Below are 20,422 nucleotides of genomic sequence, written 5' to 3'. Positions count from 1 at the left end.
AGCAACAGCAAACAATTAGACTGGCACTTGGCAGACTGACAATCCTCCTTCACACAATCTATTGTCAATGTTGCATGTTTGGATGGTTCATGAGCAGTGTCGGGTTTTATTTTGACTTCCAATCCATCCAATATTAGAGCCCAACTTCATGATCTTTTAAAAATAATAATGGCTTCTTCCTGCCATAACACTAGTCCATACCTTAAGACCTTACCAACTCAGAGGGACAGACCTTCTTGGCAAGGACTGCAAAGTTTGGCACAATGTATGGAAGCTAAAGTAAGACTGGCAATCTGAAATGTTAGACATTGCTGCCATTTTGCAAAATTCAGACATTCTCATCCCAAAACGTAGTGCTAGGGCTCAGATTTACAGAGATTGGCAATGTGGTTGTGTTAGACAGACTTGCAAGTTAGACCTTCACTGTGCTATATAATATGACAATACTAATACTACTGTTTTTACTAGTAATGCATGCTTGTAATTAATTATTTTAAAGTCTTCTTTCCATATCTGTTTTCAGTAAAAATGATATCTGAACAAAAACGTGGATATAATTTTAATTGAGAATAATTTAAAAATGTTCAAAGATTTGAAAGTATTTTTAGGACAGAAGTCTGTGTGTGTTTTTTTTTTTTTTCTAAGGGATAAATGAACAAGTGAGAAAATAACGATATGTCTTAACATTCAGGTTTGTTCAGGGAATGAATTAACAGTTTTAAAAGTTGTAGATAGAAGTTTATTTGTTTCCTTGAGGAAATTTAGCTTTTTACAGAAGCTCGGTTTAAAATAAATAAATAGGGAAATAAATATACATACGCATATTCTGAACACGCACCAGAATGACTAAAAAAGAAGAAAATTAAAAAGAGAGAATTCTGACTTGGCAGTCCCAGTTGAGGGTCTATACGGGTGTATTGTTGATGGTGTAAAGGAGTCCCCATCACACTTCTTGACACTCTTTTGCTGAATAAAATTGTTGAAAGAACAATTTTAATTTATTTACTTCATTAAAGACATATAATATTGTTAAATATTTTGAGACAAATATATGCTAAAATGACACTAACAAGCGAATGCAATCACACACTAGAACAGAACACAAAGTACCTGTTTTTATTTGCATTGTACAAAACTGAGCCCAAATAGGCTTGTGGTGGCTCAATAGCTTTCATTCAAGCTCCAACTGAAGTCATGTCAAAATTACACATTTTGTTCTGTTTTTAGTTGTTGGTTGTGGAGGATTTATGGCTAATTGTCATTCATATTTTACTCTGTGTGTGTGTGTACATGTCAAACATATATATGTAGTGAAGAATCAAAATGTGTGTTAAGTCCCAGCATAAAAGTTTTGGCTGCAATAGACCATAATGGATAGCAGGTCACAGTGGCACTTTCCCAATAAATTATGATATTTAGAGAATCAATGATTATGATCTGCAGATAACATGGCTGTGTTTTTTGTTTTTATTGCTATGCAGTTACTGCGTACATGATTTTTGTGGCTATTCATAACTTAAAGGGGCTATGCTCCGGAGCAATTTTCAGGTTAAGAGCCTTGCTCAAGGGCCGAATAGGGTAGGACCGCTTATGGCATGGTAGTAATGGGATTTGAACCAGCAACAATGTACAATTTTTCCCAAAAGGTATTGGTAAAATTCTACCAGCACCATTGTTTCAGTTAAGCATACTCAAGGACTCTTGTTAAAAAATGAAGGAGAAGTGCATTTAAGATAATAGCCAGAAACCATGTCTTCATTTAAGGAGTCTTGGGAATCAGGATCAAACTATGGACTCATGGAGTTGAAGCTCAAACTTTGACAACATTTAAAAATGGCTGGATGGAATGTTGAAAGAACTTGGCAATTAGCTAACATACAGACTTGATGGGCAAAATGGTTTTCTCAGTGTCAAACTTCTTGTGTTCAGTGCGATAGTATCACAGACAACTATCTATTTATTTATTTATTTTTTTAAACTTTCCTTTTCTGTTACTGTGACATCACTGGTAACTGTTTTAATATGATTACCAGTGATGCCATATAAGTCAATTCAAATGTAAAGGTGTCATGTCATCAGCAGGCGCTCACTTTTCTGTTGTTTGGAAAACAGAACAGATTTTAATTGACTGATTAAACAAAAAAAGATTTGAGAACAAGTACCTTAAAATATTTTAATTTCTGATGTGATGCTTTCACTTCTTAGGTTACAGTGTTGTGCCATGTTTTGGCCAGGATTTTTGCTTTGCTTCTATTGCCTGCTCTGCTTTATGTGGGATTCTTCTATGCTCATCTTCACTTGTTGTACCGCTCAGGACCTCATGACCAGATAATGACAAGTGCATTTCAAGCAAGTTTAGAGGTGAGAAATTTAGCCTTTTTAAAACTGCATATGGCAGTCCAGTGTACTATCCAAGGTTTGTATGTTTGGCTTAGTTTGATATTTTTTTTCTTTGTTAATAAACTGTAGCAGTTCCACATGACAATTACAGTAGTCCATTAGTTTGGAAAACAGATATATTTAATTTACATATACAGTTTGTGTGTATGTACTGTATATATATATATGTATGTGTGTATGTATGTATGTGTATATATATATATATATATATATATATATATATATATATATATATATATATATATATATACTGCTCAAAAAAATTAAAGGAACACTAATCGGAGTATAGCATCAAGTTGATGAAAGTTCTGGGCTATTGATCCAGTCAGTTAAGTAGCAGAGGGGGTTGTTAATCAGTTTCAGCTGCTTTGGTGTTAATGAAATTAACAACTGGTGCAATAGAGGGGCAACAATGAGATGACCCCCAAATCAGGAATGGTTTAAGAGGTGAAGGCCACTTACATTTTTCCCCTCCTCATCTGTTTTGTCACTAGTTTTGCATTTGGCTATGGTCAGTGTCACTACTGGTAGCATGAGGCGAGTACCTGGACCCTACAGAGGTTGCACAGGTAGTCCAACTTCTCAAGGATGGCACATCAATACGTGCCATTGCCAGGTTTGCTGTGTCTCCCAGCACAGTCTCAAGGGCATGGAGGAGATTCCAGGAGACAGGCAGTTACTCTAGGATAGCCGGACAGGGCCATAGAAGGTCCTTAACCCATCAGCTGGACCAGTATCTGTTCCTTTGGGTAAGGAGGAACAGGATGAGCACTGCCAGAGCCTACAAAATGACCTCCAGCAGGCGGGCCACTGGTGTGAATGTGTCTGACCAAACAATCGGAAGCAGACTTCATGAGGGTGGCATGAGGGCCCGACATCCTCTAGTGTTCCTTGTGCTCACTGCCCGGCACCGTGGAGCTCGATTGGCATTTGCCATAGAATACCAGAATTGGCAGGTCCACTACTGGTACCCTGTGCTTTTCACAGATGAAGCAAGTTCACCCTGAGCACATGTAACAGACGTGAAAGGGTCTGGATAATCCATGGAGAACGTTATGCTGCCTGTAACATTGTTCAGCATACCGGTTTGGTGGTGGGTCAGTGATGGTCTGGGGAGGCATATCCATGGAGGGACGCACAGACCTCTACAGGCAAGACAACGGGACCTTGACTGCCATTAGGTATCTGAATGAAATCCTTGGACCCATTGTCAGACCCTATCCTGGTGCAGCTGGTCCTGGGTTCCTCCTGGTGCAAGACAATGCTTGGCCTCATGTGGCGAGAGTTTGCAGGCAGTTCCTGGAGGATGAAGGAATTGATACCATTGACTGCCCCCCCCCCCACGCTCGCCTGTTCTATTGGATTTATGTTTCGGTCCATTCGACCCCGCCAGGTTGCACCTCAGACTGCCCAGGAGCTCAGTGATGCCCTGGTCAAGTTCTGGGAGGAGATCCCCCAGGACACCATCTGTCATCTCTTTAGGTGCATGCCCCCCACCCTGATATTCTAAGGCATGCATACAAGCACATGGAGTTGCTACAATGAAATTTCGGCAAAATGGACTAGCCTGCCAAATCATTTTTTTCACTTTGATTTTCGGGGTGTCTTTGAATTCAGCCCTCTGTAGGTTGATCATTTTCATTTCCATCAAACGATGTGGCATCCTTTCATTCTTAACACATTACCCAGTCCATATCAGTAGAGATATCTAGCATGATTTCTTTTCCCCAATGAGATCTGATGTGTTTTCAAAGTGTTCCTTTAATTTTTTTGAGCAGTATGTATTACATAGTGTATGTATAAGTATGTATATGAATATGTAATATATTGTACCAGCACTGACTCCTGCATTACCCGGGGATAACTTCAGTGCCGAGTCTGTAGCAGTATGAGCTGAAATTTCATATTGAAATGAGCAGTGTCCATGCAACCACAGGGCAACCCGTTCATAGTTACATGAACTTCAACTAGACTAGCTAAAGCAAGCTCTAAAGATAGTGAGCTACCTAAAAGAGCAATGAAATTAGCAAATCCTTTACTAAATGGGATTTAAATTTCAAGGCTGACTGGACACTGAAGTGCTGTTGAACTGCATGATCTTTGAATGACCTATGTTGGCCCACTGTGCTGTTCTTTCCACACTTTAGGGTGGTTTGGCCAGGATCACTCAAGGACAGCCTCTGGAGGTGGCGTACGGCTCACAGATCACCATGCGTAATGTCTTGGGAAAGCCCATGCCCTGCTGGCTACACTCTCACAAGAGCAACTATCCCATCAGGTGACTTTTTCTCTTTAAGAAGCAGATAGGACTGCTGTATTTTTTCATGCATTTGCATTTGGTGGCTATTTTCTACACCCCATTAATGCTGACTGATAGTTAATGCTTATTCTGAATTTTATAACGTCTTCACTAGTGAGAAGAGAGAGGCTATCATAATATCCAATCAATTAAGTGTAGTTCCTCTCTTATTACTTTAACATCACAGTAGTAGTACAGTAGATAATTATACACCAGTTTGTTACCTTTATGCCCAGTATTACTAGCATAGACTCAGCCTTGCCATAACCCAGAATTAGCTTGACTTTTATGTTATGTTACATTTTGTAAGGTATGACAATGGCAGAGGAAGCTCTCACCAGCAACAGGTCACGTGTTACCCATTTAAGGATGTTAATAATTGGTGGATTGTGAAGGACCCAACAAGGTAGGTGTTTAAATTTCTAAAATTGTACAAGTTTCCAGAGTTTCATTTTCTGGCATCATCTAACGTTTCATAAACCCGATTCTTGCTTTATTATTTTGGTATCGCACCGTTTATATTAAATATGACAGCATAGTGGTTAGCATTGCTGCCTCAAAGAGCCGATTCTCATGCTTTGTCGTTGTCTGTGTGGAATTCATATGTTCTCCCCGTGTCTGCACTGAGTATTTCTCTGGGCTTTCAATTTTTCTCTTACTTCCTCAAAGATCACTGTTTTAGGTAAATTAATATGTCCAAATTTGCCGTGTGGGTCTTGTGATGCACTGTCACCTATTACTCGCCTTGTACGCAGTGCTGCTGGAACAGTTCAGCCCACCATGACCCTGAAGGTGATTATATAGTTTTGACTATGTTAGCTTATTTTACCTTTCATAGCACTGTTTTAAAATGATTGAAAAATATCCATGGAGTATTATCAGTAAAAAAAAAACTTACACAGAATATAAAACTATCTCCGCATATGCTTATTAAGTACTATATTTTGGCAGCCCAGTGTGCTCTAAAATAATCCAGATTATTAGGTCAGGTTGTCTTCCTAACTCGTTCCCTTACAGCTAGAGTTAATGAAAGAATAATAATAGAGGGTTTAAAATTATCATCTAATAGTTTTGTTATGCTTTACCTAAATGGTGCATTTTTCAGTGGTTTAGGAAATAATTCCAAAAGGAAAAAGGTGGAGTGCCCTCTCAGGGTTGGTAGCGAGATCCTGCCCCAAGTGGAGGAGTTCAAGTATCTCGGGATCTTGTTCATGAGTGAGGGAAGAATGGAGCGTGAGATCGACAGGCGGATCGGTGCGGCATCTGCAGTAATGCAGGCTGTGCATCGGTCTGTCGTGGTGAAAAAGGAGCTGAGCCGCAAGGCGAAGCTTTCAATTTACCAGTCGTTCTATGTTCCTACCCTCACCTATGGTCATGAGCTATGCGTAGTGACTGAAAGAACGAGATCGCGAATACAAGCGGCTGAAATGAGTTTCCTCTGCAGGATGTCTGGGCTTTCCCTTAAAGATAGGGTGAGAAGCTCAGTCATCCGGGAGGGACTCAGAGTAGAGCCGCTGCTCCTCTGCATCGAGAGGGGTCAGATGAAGTGCCTCGGGCATCTGTTCAGGATGTCTCCTGGACGCCTTCCTGTTGAGGTGTTCTGGGCATGTCTACCCGGGAGGAGGCCCCGGGGAAGACCCAGGACACGCTGGAGGGACTATGTCTCTCAGCTGGCCTGGGAACGCCTTGGGATTCCCCTGGAAGAGCTAGAAGAAGTGGCCAAGGAGAGGGAAGTCTGGGCATCTCTGCTCAAGCTGCTGCCCCCGCGACCCGACCTCGTATAAGCGGAAGAGGATGGATGGATGGAAATAATTCAATTACTGCATTTTGTTAAGTTGTCCTGTGTGTTTCTGTTAAATGAGTTTTGTTTTTTTCCAGGCAGGATCTTGTAGTTAGTAACCCACCCCGATCTGTGCGCCATGGAGATCTCATTCAGCTAGTTCATGGCATGACATCGCGATTCCTGAACACGTATGTATATGGCATTTTCTTTATTTAATTTGTTTTTTAAAGCTGTCACTAGTAGTAGTAGTAGTAATAGTAGTAGAGGTTGATAAATCTCTCAGTAATGCATGAGTCTCTCTAACAAAGTGACAGTGAACCTAAAATCTGATCATCTTATGTTATGTCATCTAACAGGCATGATGTTGCAGCTCCCATGAGTCCTCACTCACAAGAAGTGTCCTGTTACATTGACTATAACATTTCCATGCCAGCACAGAACCTATGGAGAGTGGTAAGTTTACAGTCTAACATACACTTCGGTCTTTTTTTTCCCCAGGATGGACCATAGTATCCTTTTGTGTTATGAACAATTTGCACCAGAGGTATGCATTCCCATGTGACCCAATTTGTTACTTAGGCAGGCAGTGTGGCATAGTGGTTAAGGATTTTAGGGTCAAATCCCACTACTGACACTCTGTGACCATCACTTCACATGTATGTGCTCCTATTGAAAAAATAAAAGGAAATGTAACCAATTGTATTTCAAGTATTGTAAGTGACTTGGATAAAGTTATCAACCAAATAAAAAAAATGGATTATAATACTCTGTGACACTTCTCATAACTTGAGTGCTGTTAGAGCAAGAAAAGTTTGTACGTAGAAGCAGTACCGAAACCTGTGTAAAGAAGTGAGGAGTGCTATTACAAAATCAGTCTTGTCACAGAGCCCTAACCAGAGCTTCAGGAATTCTTGTGAGTAGAATAGTACTGTTAGCGCTAGGCCTGGGAGTAAAGCAGAATGTTCAGTATGGTGGTGTCACTAAGGTCGGTTCTGTGGTTTATGAAGAAAGCAGAAGTCACATTAAACAATCAGACATGTGCATCTAGCTTTGACATCTTTCTTGTAAGTCAGTCCTTATTGACACTTTATTTATATACTGTAGGCTCATAATTAGAAGCTACTTCCTCACCTAGCACTGATTTGCATAATGATATCATTAATGGCAGTACTTCTGTAACTTCTGGGTTCTTGGAGTGACATTTTATACTTTTTATTCTTCTATTTATAAGTGAGAAGGCTTCCTTCTTTAATTTTCAAACAATTCAGCACTGGGAGTGAGGTAATAACCAATCGTAGATGAGATGTTGGTCATTTGCACTGCACACTCGGGCATACATTAACTTTCATTCATGTACTCATGTCATCTTGGAGATGCTAAACACACACACACTTCCAGGATGTGTTAAAGGGGGAAAAAAAGAAAGTCCTTATTGAAACGGCAGGTGGACTCTACACGGACAGTAGTCTCGCGGGGTCAGAGATTATTCTCGCATGATAATACATGTCTTGGGGCAACCCGTTAAAAAACTTGTAGAGAATAGCAGCAAAATTCTGTACTGCAAAGGCTCCGCCTACAGGGCTTCTTCCTAAAATACCCACCCCTGATTCCTCCAGTCCTTAAAGTGTAAACTTCTGAGATTTCAGAAAGAGACTGAGCAAAATACTTGATTCTGATAGAGAAAAAAAAAGCTAAAGTTAGATAGATAGATAGATACTTTATTAATCCCAATGGGAAATTCACATTCTTCAGCAGCAGCATACTGATACAATAAATAATATTAAAGAGTTAGTTATTTCAGGAGCTCAGTAGCACAAAGTAACTGAAGTTTCATGATTATTATTTAAATTGTAATTAGCACGGTGGCACTATAGACATGCAACTACTGAACTCTACATGTTTCAGATGTACTAATTTCTGCTAGGATATCTTTTTGTCATTTTGACTACTATATCACTATATGGCATAATAAAGGCAAACAGAGTTTAGATAGGTATTGTGGTCTATGGATATACTACGTGTTAAAATGCTGCTCCTATATTCTGGCATGGCATATTTGCATTTTCAATCTGACAGCAGTGTTAACTCCCTTCAGCTATTCGCTTAGATTTGCAGTCAGAAGGTGGATGCTGTGCAGCCATATCCATGCTGTACTGGTGGTGTTAGAAAGATTTGTTGATTCAGGTGTTTTGAGTCATGAAATCTGCATCTCCTGTGGCTCTTTGCTATCAGCTCTTAACAGCAGTCCTTTTGATGGTGTGTGACACATCATTTACTTCAAATTCATATTTCACCGTTCATATTTTCATGAATATGGTTGCCAATTCTTTCAAACTTCCATCAACTGCTGCATTAATGTTGTAACACTGAACAACAGAGGACGCCACCGCACCTGTAATAACAAACTATTCACATTTATGACTCACCCATGGATGTCTTTGAATGCCAGTAATCTGATGTTACAGAAAGGTTTTTCCTTTGTGACAGGTTATGTTTATTTGAAATGTGCAATGTGTTCCCTGAACATGTGACACACCAAAGTCTAAAAGTTTTTGGAAACTTTTCTACTGTAGATGATTCATTGTAATCAGAAGCTTGATGTCTATCAGACCAGGGTAACAAGCACCACTGGTCTTTGCAGTTCAAAATCACTGCCCCTACTTTGAGCATTGCCTTCATGAGGTATTAGATTGGTTCAGAAACATGACATTCAGAGCCATCTAATTGTTCCCCACCCAGTTTTAAGTTAAAGTAACTTATGGTTGTCTCCAGACATAAATATCTGTATTGCGTGACTGCACTGCCAATGACTAGGCTCTTGGACACCAGCACCGCATTTCTAGCAAAGGTGGCATACTCCTTTTATATACCAGCTCTGTAACTATTTAACATGACCACTAATGTTCTTTTGCTTCTAGGAAATTGTGAACAGGGAAACGGAGCATGGAGTATGGAAAGCAATTCTGTCCAATGTTCGGCTAATACATGTGAACACCTCTGCCGTTTTGAAGGTATCCCAGATTTCTTTACATATTGTGATGTTGATTAGCAGACTTAGCCATTGCAGAATGAGACCTAAATATATTGCTGTGAATGTGTGTAAGGTTGGTTCTGTGCAGGAGTGAGGTAAAGGTCCGTGCCTTTTGAATATCATAAATTGCTCCTTGAGATCTGGTGTGGTTCCATCTTATTTTAAACATGCTGTAATTCAACCGTTGTTGAAAAAATCTAATTCTGATCCCTCTATTTTGAGTAATTACAGGCCAATTTCAGAACAGCCTTTTATTGCCAAAGTTTTGGAAAAGGTGGTTGAACAGCAACTTTGTGCCTTCTTAGAAAAGCAGCCGTTCTTTGATTATTTTCAATCTGGTTTTCAGAGGCGACATTCTACAGAAACAGTTCTTCTAAAAGTTTTTAATGATCTTTTAATTGCTGCTGATGCAGGCAGGTGCTCTGTGCTTGTACTGTTAGATCTTACTGCAGCTTTTGATACGGTGGACCATCGGATCTCAATTAAAAGATTAGAGCTGTTAGGTGTCTCTGGCTGTGCTTTGGACTGGTTCTCCTCTTATTTGTCAAATAGAAGTTTCTCAGTTGGTGTGGCTGGCTTTTCATCCGACTCTGCTCCTTTGACATGTGGAGGGCCACAGGGCTCGGTTCTTGGACCTGTACTTTTCTCTTTATATATTTTTCCCCTATCACAGATTCTTAAATCTTTTAAGGACATCTCATATCATCTATATGCAGATAATATACAGCTTTATTTTTCATTTAAGCCTAACCAAATTAATACTTTGGTCACTTTGGTTGAGTCTGTCTCAGGTTAATGACTGGCTCAGTAGTAATTACCTGCAGTTGAATTCAGGACAAACTGAGGTACTAATTGTTGCTCCTCCTGTTCTTCATTCTGAGGTCAGTTTAAAATTATCTTCTGTCTCTCCTGTTATTAAGTCGAGTCTACGTAACCTTGGGGTTTTTTTTTTGGTTTTTTTTTTTTGACCAGTCCCTGACACTTGATGAATATGTAAGGTCAGTCAGCTGCTCGTGTTTCTTTCATTTAAGAAATCTCACAAAACTAAGAAATGTTGTTTCAAAATCAGAATTGGAGATGCTTGCTCATTCTGTTGTTTCCTCACGGCTTGATTACTGTAATGCTCTCTAAATGGGTCTGAAAAAAAGTCCTCTCATGCCTTCAGTTAGTTCAAAATGCAGCTGCCAGGCACCTAACTCGCACTAGCCAAAGTGATCATATCACCCCCATTTTGCACAAACTGCACTGGCTCCCAGTGTTTTATAGAATTCATTTTAAAATGTTAGTACTTTCAGAGCTTTGCATGGACAAGCTCCTGAGCACCTAACCAGCCTGCTCCAACGCCATACAGCTTGTCGGGCTGTCAGATCTGGGCAACAGGGCCTTCTTGTTGTCCCACGCACTCGACTAAAAACCCATGGGGAATCGTGCCTTTCAGTCTGTGGCACCAAGACTGTGGAATAGCCTGCCTTGTGGTCTGCATGGAGTCGAGTCTGTTGATTCTTTTAAAAAAGCAACTAAAAACATTTCTTTTTAAACAAGCTTTTAATCCGTGCTGAATAGTTCCTGTTTGTTTATTTGTTTTTGTTGGTTTTGTTTGTTTTAACTGTTGTATTTGTACTGTATTTGCTGTTCAGTGCTCTGTGACCTTTTGTCTGTGAAGGGCACTATATAAATAAATTACTATTACTAAAACTTTTAAAAGGCTACTGTGGTGGGTATAAAAAATAAGATGCACATATCTCTGTAATGTCAGATTCAAGAATGAGTGGCTATGGGACGATGCTTCTGACATGCAGCCTGGTGAAGGACAAATCATTCAGTGTGCTTGTGGTCAAAGGCTAGTTCTGTGCTTTAGTTAGCAGGTGGGAATGGTATTAAAAAAAAAAAAAAAAATTAGGCCTTTGTCCTTATTCCTGTCACAGCCTTATTTATACAGGTTACTTAGTATAGTAGCTGTTGTATGTGCAGAATAGCATTAATATCAATTTTATTGTTGAGAAAGACCTTAGTTGTGATGCTCATGTGTTACTCATCACATGACTAACCAAGCACCGCCCTTCTGGTAAACATTTTCCAGTGTCATTTTCATGCTTGCTTTAAATTATATAATATTAAGAGATGGTATGTGTTAATGTGTTTTGGGTTATTTTCTTTTTATGAAATATGGGTATTAGTTTAAATTTAAAAAGTAAACTTAGGGGTGGAGATACTGTCATGGTGGTTCTTATAGACTGTCCTCTCCCAACTCAGCCATTTTTTGGTAATTAGATTTTTCTCCTATTTTTTTTGTTTTTGTAGTTGAGTGGAGCTTCTTTGCCAGACTGGGGTTTCCGCCAGCTAGAGACTGTTGCAGATAAAGTGTCGAAAGGGTACCACCAGAGCATGGAGTGGAATGTCGAGGAGCACAGATATGGAAAAAGTAAGCAAAGCTAATACCCTATAGCCAAAATGTGTGGCACATACTAGTCAGAGGTCCAGTAGGATAAAAAATGATTATGGTATTTCAGGTGAATTTACCTCCCTGTCTGTCTGTCTATCGATCTGTCGTTTAGCTTCCTTTTTCCTTTTTTTTTTTTTTTTAGGCCACGAGCAGAAGGACAGAGAAGCTGAACTGCACCTACCAACACAAATGGATACAAGCAAAAATCTGAGTTTTCTGGCAAAATTCTCAGAACTGCAGGTGAGTCTTTGCAAAGTATTAACGATTAATATTGAGCAATAAGCAAGTTTGTAGTTCAATTAGATATAATTTGTCTTTAATCATTGTCTATCAGTCATTTTCATTATAGCATGTGTCCAACTGTTTGTTCATTCTCACCAAGATCGATGTCTTCTGCTTTTTTTCTTCTAATTACAGATTGCCTTTATTAACTTTTTAATCCTAAACCGTATAATAGGTAGGGATTGACTGAGACATGTTCATTTGTGTACCATCAAGAAAAGATGATGCAGTGTCATTAAATACTAACTTTAGAGCTCTTACATTAAGCTGAACTTTTACACCACTGTATGCTAGCAATTCATATTTTAGTCAGTAGATGGCACCATTTAAACAATTTAGCCATAAAAGCTATCAAATCAAATTATCACTGGATCTAAATAAAAGCAAATGGGATCAATGGCCTCCCAGTTGAGTGTTTGAGGTTCAGTATGTCGAAGAATCAATCAAGCAAAAAAGAATGAAAAAGCTCAGATTAAATGAAAGCATCAGAAGAGTTTGAAGAAAACTCAAGTGCCCCCTATACAAGTTACCTTACATCTGTCATGTTGTTTGTGGAAGTGCATTTAAAAATGATTCCTTTGCTAGTACACCCTGGTAATCAGTACAGTAATCTTTACATTAATTCATTCAGTTCCAAACCTTTTCATTGTTTTTACAGTAGCAAAGGACCAGAACCCATCCCAGCAGTGTCTGCAGCTAAATAGGACTGAACTCTAGTAGTAGTACCAATAATATTAACCTTCCATCTGGAGACTTTTGAGCTTAGTCATCCCAGTTCAGGTTGATGAGAAGGTGGCAGCATTTGGATGGATGCAATCCTGAAAGAAAGTGGTTCGTACGCCACATTTTGTCACAATAGAGTTTGCCATTCATCAGTTCTGCATTTGTTTGTGATATGGGAGGAAACTGTACTACTTGGAAAACGAACATGCAAACTCTATGGAGGCACAGGCCAAGACAGGATTTGAGCCCAAGCACTACCATGCCAACCTTGTACATTGTTGTATACAAAACTAACAACTTTGAATGGAATCGTCAGAAAGATAAACAAAGAAAAGAAATGAGCTGGGAGGCTGGATATTTTATTTGCTGGGTGCTTAAGTATTTGAGTTGTTATAAATTCTATTAAGAAAATAAGATTTTCTTTCAAGTTAATACAAATGTGACCCATAGCCATACAGTTTAACATTGTTTGAATTACTAATGTATGCTAATGAGGCCAGCTTTTTGATTAGAAAATTAAATTGCAATTACATGATTATAATTTTAATTGAAGTAACTGCATATTAATCAAAATATTATGCATTCAAGCATATTATTATATTTAAATAAAAAAAGAAAACACTCCGCGATTACTTTCTAATACAAAACCGTTTCAATAACCACTTGCCTAGGCTTGTTAAATTATTGCATGGCATTTGTTGAAAAGAAACAAATGAATAAACGGTGAAAAACTAATCCGCCAACTGCTCAGAGTAATTTTTTTTTTTTTTTTAATTTTACTTTTTACATCACAATGCTAATTATGTCCAGCACTTTGGTTTAGTTCTGTAAATAATGCCGTCTTTAAAATGATATGAAGACAAAAAAGAAAAAATTGATTTTCAATTACTTGTTAAGCCAATTACTTAAGCAGATCAGTCTGTTTACACTGGACAGTTTAAGGGATGCTTTTTAATTTTTTTTTTTTTTTAATTACCAGTCCAGTCTGTATGCATGTGTAAAGGAGTCTGGATAATTAAACCTCTTTAATGGTGGGCACTGTTCAACAGTATTTTTGCTTTATAATCACATGGGATGTGAATGTTGAAGTGGTGCCACTGGAGATAAATACTTATTACTGCCCAGTCTAAAAATTGTCACAGGGAATAGTTGTAAGAGTTCATTTCATACATTTATTACTGTGAATGGTGACTCCAAAATGGAGGCTACATTCATTCACTTTTTTGATATTCTTTAGTAGTTACTTTTGATGCCACCCTCTGCTGTTTATAAAGCTGAAGCATGACATGAACTTCTTGCTCTTCCTGCTTCTTTATACCATGTAACTTTTATCTTGCTTCTCTGATGTCTACTGAAAAAAATGAGGACTTGAAAGCTGCAATTATGGTCCATTTATGCACTGAGCATATAGCATTGCTACAGTTTAATGTTGCTGTCCATATATTTTGATATATTGTTCAGTCCTAGAGAAATACAGATTTTTTTCACTGCATTGAACATGATTATATGGCATAGAAAGTTAAGACACATTATGTGATGATACAATTCTGTGAGAGTGTTTATTATTTAGGACTAGACAAAGAGCCCATTTCGAAAACGTAAGATGAAACGGGCACGAGTTTGTGTCAGAAGTGTATGAAGAACAAATGATAAGTAACAAAGAAGTTGTTCTGTAATGATTGTAGTCCGCTTTACTCATTACTGTACAGGCTTGTACTGTTAGTTGATGAATTTTCCAGGCCTATAGTATAATATTGAATGATGAATGTTCCAGTATAATATGGAATAGTAATAAGTATAAGCACCACAAACCTGATATAGGTGTATTGAATGAATGCGTAATTAGGCCTCGAGCTGTAGTCAAAATCGCCTTTCAGGCCTCTAGAGCTTTAATCGAAGTCGCCTTTCTCTTTGAATTTTCGCGGCCGTAAATCCGCCGCCTGCCGCGATGTCGGTCTCGTAAGGTTTTATGGGCAGCTGCGCAGAAGGCGACTGCGCATTCGGCTTCGGACAGATGTGAGTGAGTGAGTAGGCTGGCGAATTATATATAAGATTATTTTTTGTCACATCCATTATGGACTTTGTCCCTTTTCAGTATGCACAGTGTGTAATGTGTTATTGTTCACATTATTTGGCAAATACATTTCTTACTTTTTATGTAGTGGAAAATGTTGACCTTTAAAAATGAAGAGACAGAGCACAAATATAGCTCCTCCCCCTTGGACTGGATCACCATGGATACCAACGTCGCCTACTGGCTCCACCCCTCTAGCAATGTGAGTGTCATTTCTTTATCTTTTTCCTCTTAAAACCCCACACACCTGGGCGCATGTTTCTTTAAAAATCACAACACTGCAGAAATCAACAAATCCCCTTACCACCATGGGCTTGGCTAGAGAAGGAAGGAAGGAAGGGTCAGCTTTTATTCCCAAATAGCACCTGAAGGTCCTTGGAACAGTACGGTGTCAATAATTGATGGAGGAATGGGGGTGGTATCCCATCTACATCCATGTCTCAACTTCTAAGAAAACAGGAGGAATAGCATCTGTTGACCATGCTATGGAATATCCACATGGTGTGAGAGGTGGAGAGAAAACAATTGGTAATATCTTGTATGATAAATACGAGGGTGAGTCAAAAATTATCCGCACTCTGGCTGTGGAATTTATTTTAATCCTCTTTCAAAAAAGACAAATACTGTACATAATTTTTTCGACATAATCTCCCTACTTCTCAATACTCTTTGTCCAATTGTCAACAAACTTTCATATTCCTTCATTAAAAATTTTTTAGGCTGAGATGTGAGCCACAAATTCACTGCTGTCTTCACCTCTTCATCAGACGTGAATCTTCATCCTCGTAGGGCTTCTTTCAAAACCCAAGTCTGTCATGGATTATTGCATAGGCAGAGCCATGGCTGATTTGCAAATGAATTGCCACATCATCTATTCAACAGTCATTTCACATGCACGCTCAATGTTGTCATCAGTTGGCGTCCAGCTCCTTCTTCATGGCTGACACTTGTGCGACCTTCCTTGAACTTCTCTATCCATTCATACGCAATTCTTCACGACAAAACACTTTCCCCATACTGTGCAAAAAGTCTTTGGTAAATATTAGCACTCAGACCACAAAAAATGAATCATTGCACATTGCTCTTTCATGCACATCACAAGCGGGGCAGCCATTGTTTCTCACACCGCAGTTACAAACGATCTGACATAATATGTTCACACTTGCACAGCAGTGACTGGGGAGACAGGAACCTCGTTCAGAAAGCACTGATAAGGCAGTGCTGCTAACAGAAGTTTTCATATAACCGGAGTGCAGATCATTTTTGAATCGCCCTCATAATTTTGTAGATTGTCTTTACTTGTAAAATTGTTGTTATACTTTTTAATAATGTTTAAGCTAGTTCATTTGAAAAGAATTCTGTATACAGGTGATACATTGTTGATTCGCAACCTAGCCTGGTGGAGTACAGGTGGGCTGAGACTGGGGGTTGAAGGCCTTGCATTGATCTACTTGTAATTGGTTTCATAAAATAGCCTGTTATGGGAGGGATTTGATGAGTTTCAGCCTGTGGAAGTGGGGAGTATGCTTTTAGAAATATAACCATGGCTGGAATGGGGCCTGAGTCTTTCCTAAACAGGACTGGAATGAAGTAGGGCATATCGGTCTGCACTATGATATTCCATTGATCCAGGAGGTACATCAAAGAAATTGGACTAGCATAAAGACAGTTGCAAAGAAACTCTCACTCCCACTGTGATCATATTCAGAAAGGCCATGCTGCCTGTCTTAGCCATTTTCCAACCAAGGAAGAGGATGACTGGGTCTCTGGGTCAAGGGCAATGCTGGACCACCTCGAATCAGAGACCAATCAACATAAGACAAAGAGCCGCCTGGTAGCATATTGCCCAGTTGTCTTGTACCTGTTTTGGGAATATTATCTATAATGTATGAATGCATGTATAACATTGTCTCCCGCCTGTTCTTGTACTCTAATTGCCTGGGATTACAGATGTTAAAGAAAAAGTGAAATATTGAACTACAGTAGCAACCATCTCTGACAGTGTGTTAAAAGTGTGGGATTTGAAGCATTTTGTTCAGGTCTGCCTAATTCAGAGTATATGAGGATTAGGACTCTATCACAAAACCATGTGTCTTCCCTTTTAACAATGTCAGGCTAGTGTTTACTCCCATTTATGCTACCTGGCTTTCATTTGCTCTGTTATCTCCTCATCCTGGCTTGAGCAATCACCAGATCATACTCTGTCCCACACATCACCTTTACTTTCAGAAAATTATGTATACATCTGCTGTCCTGGTAGAAGATTTGTTCATTTTGTAAATTTCCAGTGCTTAAAATACATATACATATACTTACAGCATATTGTGACATATTTATACAAATATAGTTCAGCAGATAATATATTTGTCATGTTGCTTAGGTTTCACCCTACTTACAGTGAATGCTCCATTTCATGTCTGTGATTCAGTGGAAGTGACATTGAGTGGCGTCAACACAAAAATCGCACATCAGTCAAGAACAGCTATGTCTACTTTCATAAAAATTGGCTATTACATTATTGTTCATGCAATTTAAAATATAGATTTCATGGAGTTTCAAGAATTTTATTAGAGAGGAGTAATGGTGGGGCCAGCACCATAAAAATGTGCATTACTCCAGAGCAGCTGAGTGGATGTTAGTGACGTTGTGCATGTATATTACAGTTAACAGAGTTTATGGAGTTTCAAAAGTTTCTTCCGGACTAGAGGGAACCACACACAAAGCGGTAGTTTTTCCATCCTATAGCTATATCAGTGATTCAATTGTTCAACAAGCCATCCAGTTTATTAAACATCAAACATTGTGATACCACAGTAAACCAGGGAATACAAAATAAGTATTATTCATGTTATCAACCCAGCAAGTAGTTACCACCAATAATGAATACAGAAAGAACAAATTCACAACTTAGGAGACCAGAAACCTTGATCGAGAAGTGGTGGAGATGACAAGTGGGACAGCCAACACTGACAAAGGTTCAGCATTTAAAAATTAGTAATATTTGCTTTCATACCTTAACTCATTATACTAATATACAGTATACCCAGGTAATGCCAGTACTGTGGCTAGTAAACCAATAAAATGTGCTTTATAGATTCAGATCATGCATAAAGTGAAAGTCCCATAATCCCATGTGTTTGTAATGTTTAGAATTAATGAGGGCGGTGTGTTCATTTGTTTTCTCTTTTGTAGGCCCAAATACATTTGATTGGGAATATAGTGACCTGGTCTTCAGCTAATCTTGCTTTATGCATCTATGTGATCTTATTTCTTTGGTATTCAGTGAGACGCCGCCGTAAAATCAAAGATATTCCAGAAGGTAAGCTAATGAAACCCAAAAATGGTAGTCACATATGTCCTGTCCCACTTGTTCAATCCAGGCACTGTGGATATCTGCTTGTGATCTCTCTTGTCTGATATGTTCTTGCTTGCTCGTTTGCAGATTCTTGGACACAGTGGGTCCAGGCCGGCGTGATCTGTGCTGGAGGTTGGGCGATTAATTACTTACCTTTCTTCACCATGGAGAAAACCCTCTTCCTCTATCACTATCTGCCAGCGCTGACCTTCAAAATCCTGCTCTTTCCCATCATGCTCCAGCATACCTACGACCATGTCATCAGGTAATAGCTTGGTTTTGTGAAGCCGTCTAGTCAAAGTGATAAGGTATGAAGCTCAGTGTGATTTGAGGGGATGAGCATCTGCAGGCTTTTACCTGAACTATTGTGACCAGTGGTCACCCAGAGGTTAATTTATTTCTGTAAATGACTTCACTAGTCTAACTTACCTTGTTGCACTTAATATGGCCAAATGTGGGCACCCCCCCCCCCTCCCCACCAAAAGGACTGAGTTCAGGTGTTTTGTTTCTATAAGGTGCATCAAATCAAGCACATAGCCATGCCATAGACAAACATTAGCAGCAGAACAGGTCAAACTAAAGAACTCTGTGACTGTAAATGTGGCACTGTCATGGAATGCCACCCTTGTCACAAGTCACTTTGTAAAATTTCTACTTGGCTAAATCATCCCTGGTCAACTATCAATGCTGTTATCGTGAAGTGGAAGCACTGAGGTGTCACAAGAGGTCACCCATGAAGTGGAAGACCACACAGACTTGCTGAGTCTTGCTGACAAGTGCTGAAATGTATAGAAATTGCCTCTCCTCTGTGGCATCACTCACAACTGAGTTCCAAACTGCCTCTACAAGCAACAAGAACTGTATGTCAGGTCCTTCATGAAACAGGCTTTCATTGCTAAGCCTAGAATCACTATGTGCAGTGCCAATCATTGGTAAAGCTGGCCGACATTGGACATTGCAGCAATGAATGAACATGTGCTCTCTGGAGTGATGAATTATGCTACACTGCGTGGCAGTCTGATGGACGAATCCAGGTTTACTGTATTCCCAGTGTGCTGGTGAAATTGCCTATCATGGGTTTGTCCATTCTGGCCCCCTACTCATCCCCATGGCTATCTTTCTCACCCTTTCACCACCTAATAGCAAATGTGTGGTGAGTGTACTGATGCCATAATGGCTACCGTTGCATCATACAACTGGGTGCTACACATTGTTGGTGGTTGAAGTGGTTCCCTTCTGTCTATGTAAAGCACTTTGAGTAGCATGAAAAGCACTATATAAACATAATTATTTTTACTGTCCTGACGGCTTAATATTCTGCGACAAACCTCTCTTCACCCCACATTGAATAGGCAGGAGTTCTTTATTATAGACCTTCTGTCCACTAAAGAGTGTGTTTCTTGTTTTATTAGCCTTCCAGCATACAGACATGGATTTGGTGCCCTTGTCCTGGCTTGGTTTTCATCAGTCTATATGGTATATGTCACATTCAGTCCTCTGACGTATGGACAGCCATCCCTATCTGCAGCAGAACTTGGAGCATTACGTTGGAAGGACAGCTGGGATATTCTTATTCGAAAAAGCTAAGGGCATGAAGTGCCTTTAAAGCAATGTTTTCACAAGGTGCCCTGACTGGATGTGAAAGGAGAGCTGGGTGATCAGTCTGATGGCCATAATGTTTGCTGTCAAAACATGACGGTTGGCTGGATGTCACTTCTGTCAAGTCCATACACATGATGAGTGCAGCTAGGTTCACAATCAAAGGAATCATTCAGAATTAGCTTAGGCCCAAAATCCAGATAAGTTTAAAAGGTTTGGTGATTTCTAGTCTCTTGATACCCGTAAATACTGGAAGATTAAACTACATTTTGTTTTACATTGTTGAGAAGAAAAAAAAAGTTTTACAACAAAAACTGTGTTTATGCCAAACTTACTTTTAAGTACTAAGAGTATGTTTTTATACACCCTGTACACTCCGACCCTTGGACATCTGTCTACTCTGCCATTTGGGTCTGAAGGCTACAATAAAGTC

General features: G+C 39.3%; 1 protein-coding gene across 1 annotated transcript in view; it reads left to right on the top strand.

The window, feature by feature from the left end:
* The window catches only part of pomt1 (protein-O-mannosyltransferase 1), a 42,116-nt gene extending 21,813 nt beyond the window's left edge, over positions 1 to 20,303 (top strand). The window contains exons 9-20 of the mRNA XM_028808628.2: positions 2,206 to 2,361; positions 4,548 to 4,678; positions 5,010 to 5,105; positions 6,578 to 6,670; positions 6,839 to 6,935; positions 9,401 to 9,493; positions 11,815 to 11,935; positions 12,099 to 12,196; positions 15,124 to 15,237; positions 18,228 to 18,354; positions 18,478 to 18,655; positions 19,803 to 20,303. Coding sequence (XP_028664461.1) covers positions 2,206 to 2,361; positions 4,548 to 4,678; positions 5,010 to 5,105; positions 6,578 to 6,670; positions 6,839 to 6,935; positions 9,401 to 9,493; positions 11,815 to 11,935; positions 12,099 to 12,196; positions 15,124 to 15,237; positions 18,228 to 18,354; positions 18,478 to 18,655; positions 19,803 to 19,977 — 1,479 coding nt within the window. The 3' untranslated portion in view covers positions 19,978 to 20,303. The remainder of the gene's footprint in view (positions 1 to 2,205; positions 2,362 to 4,547; positions 4,679 to 5,009; positions 5,106 to 6,577; positions 6,671 to 6,838; positions 6,936 to 9,400; positions 9,494 to 11,814; positions 11,936 to 12,098; positions 12,197 to 15,123; positions 15,238 to 18,227; positions 18,355 to 18,477; positions 18,656 to 19,802) is intronic.
* Positions 20,304 to 20,422: the final 119 nt, after the last annotated feature.

Source organism: Erpetoichthys calabaricus, chromosome 9, assembly GCF_900747795.2.
Source record: "Erpetoichthys calabaricus chromosome 9, fErpCal1.3, whole genome shotgun sequence".
Taxonomy (NCBI): Eukaryota; Metazoa; Chordata; class Cladistia; order Polypteriformes; family Polypteridae; genus Erpetoichthys; species Erpetoichthys calabaricus.
Note: the sequence above shows the minus strand (reverse complement) of the source record. Positions and strands in the feature narration are given on the sequence as shown.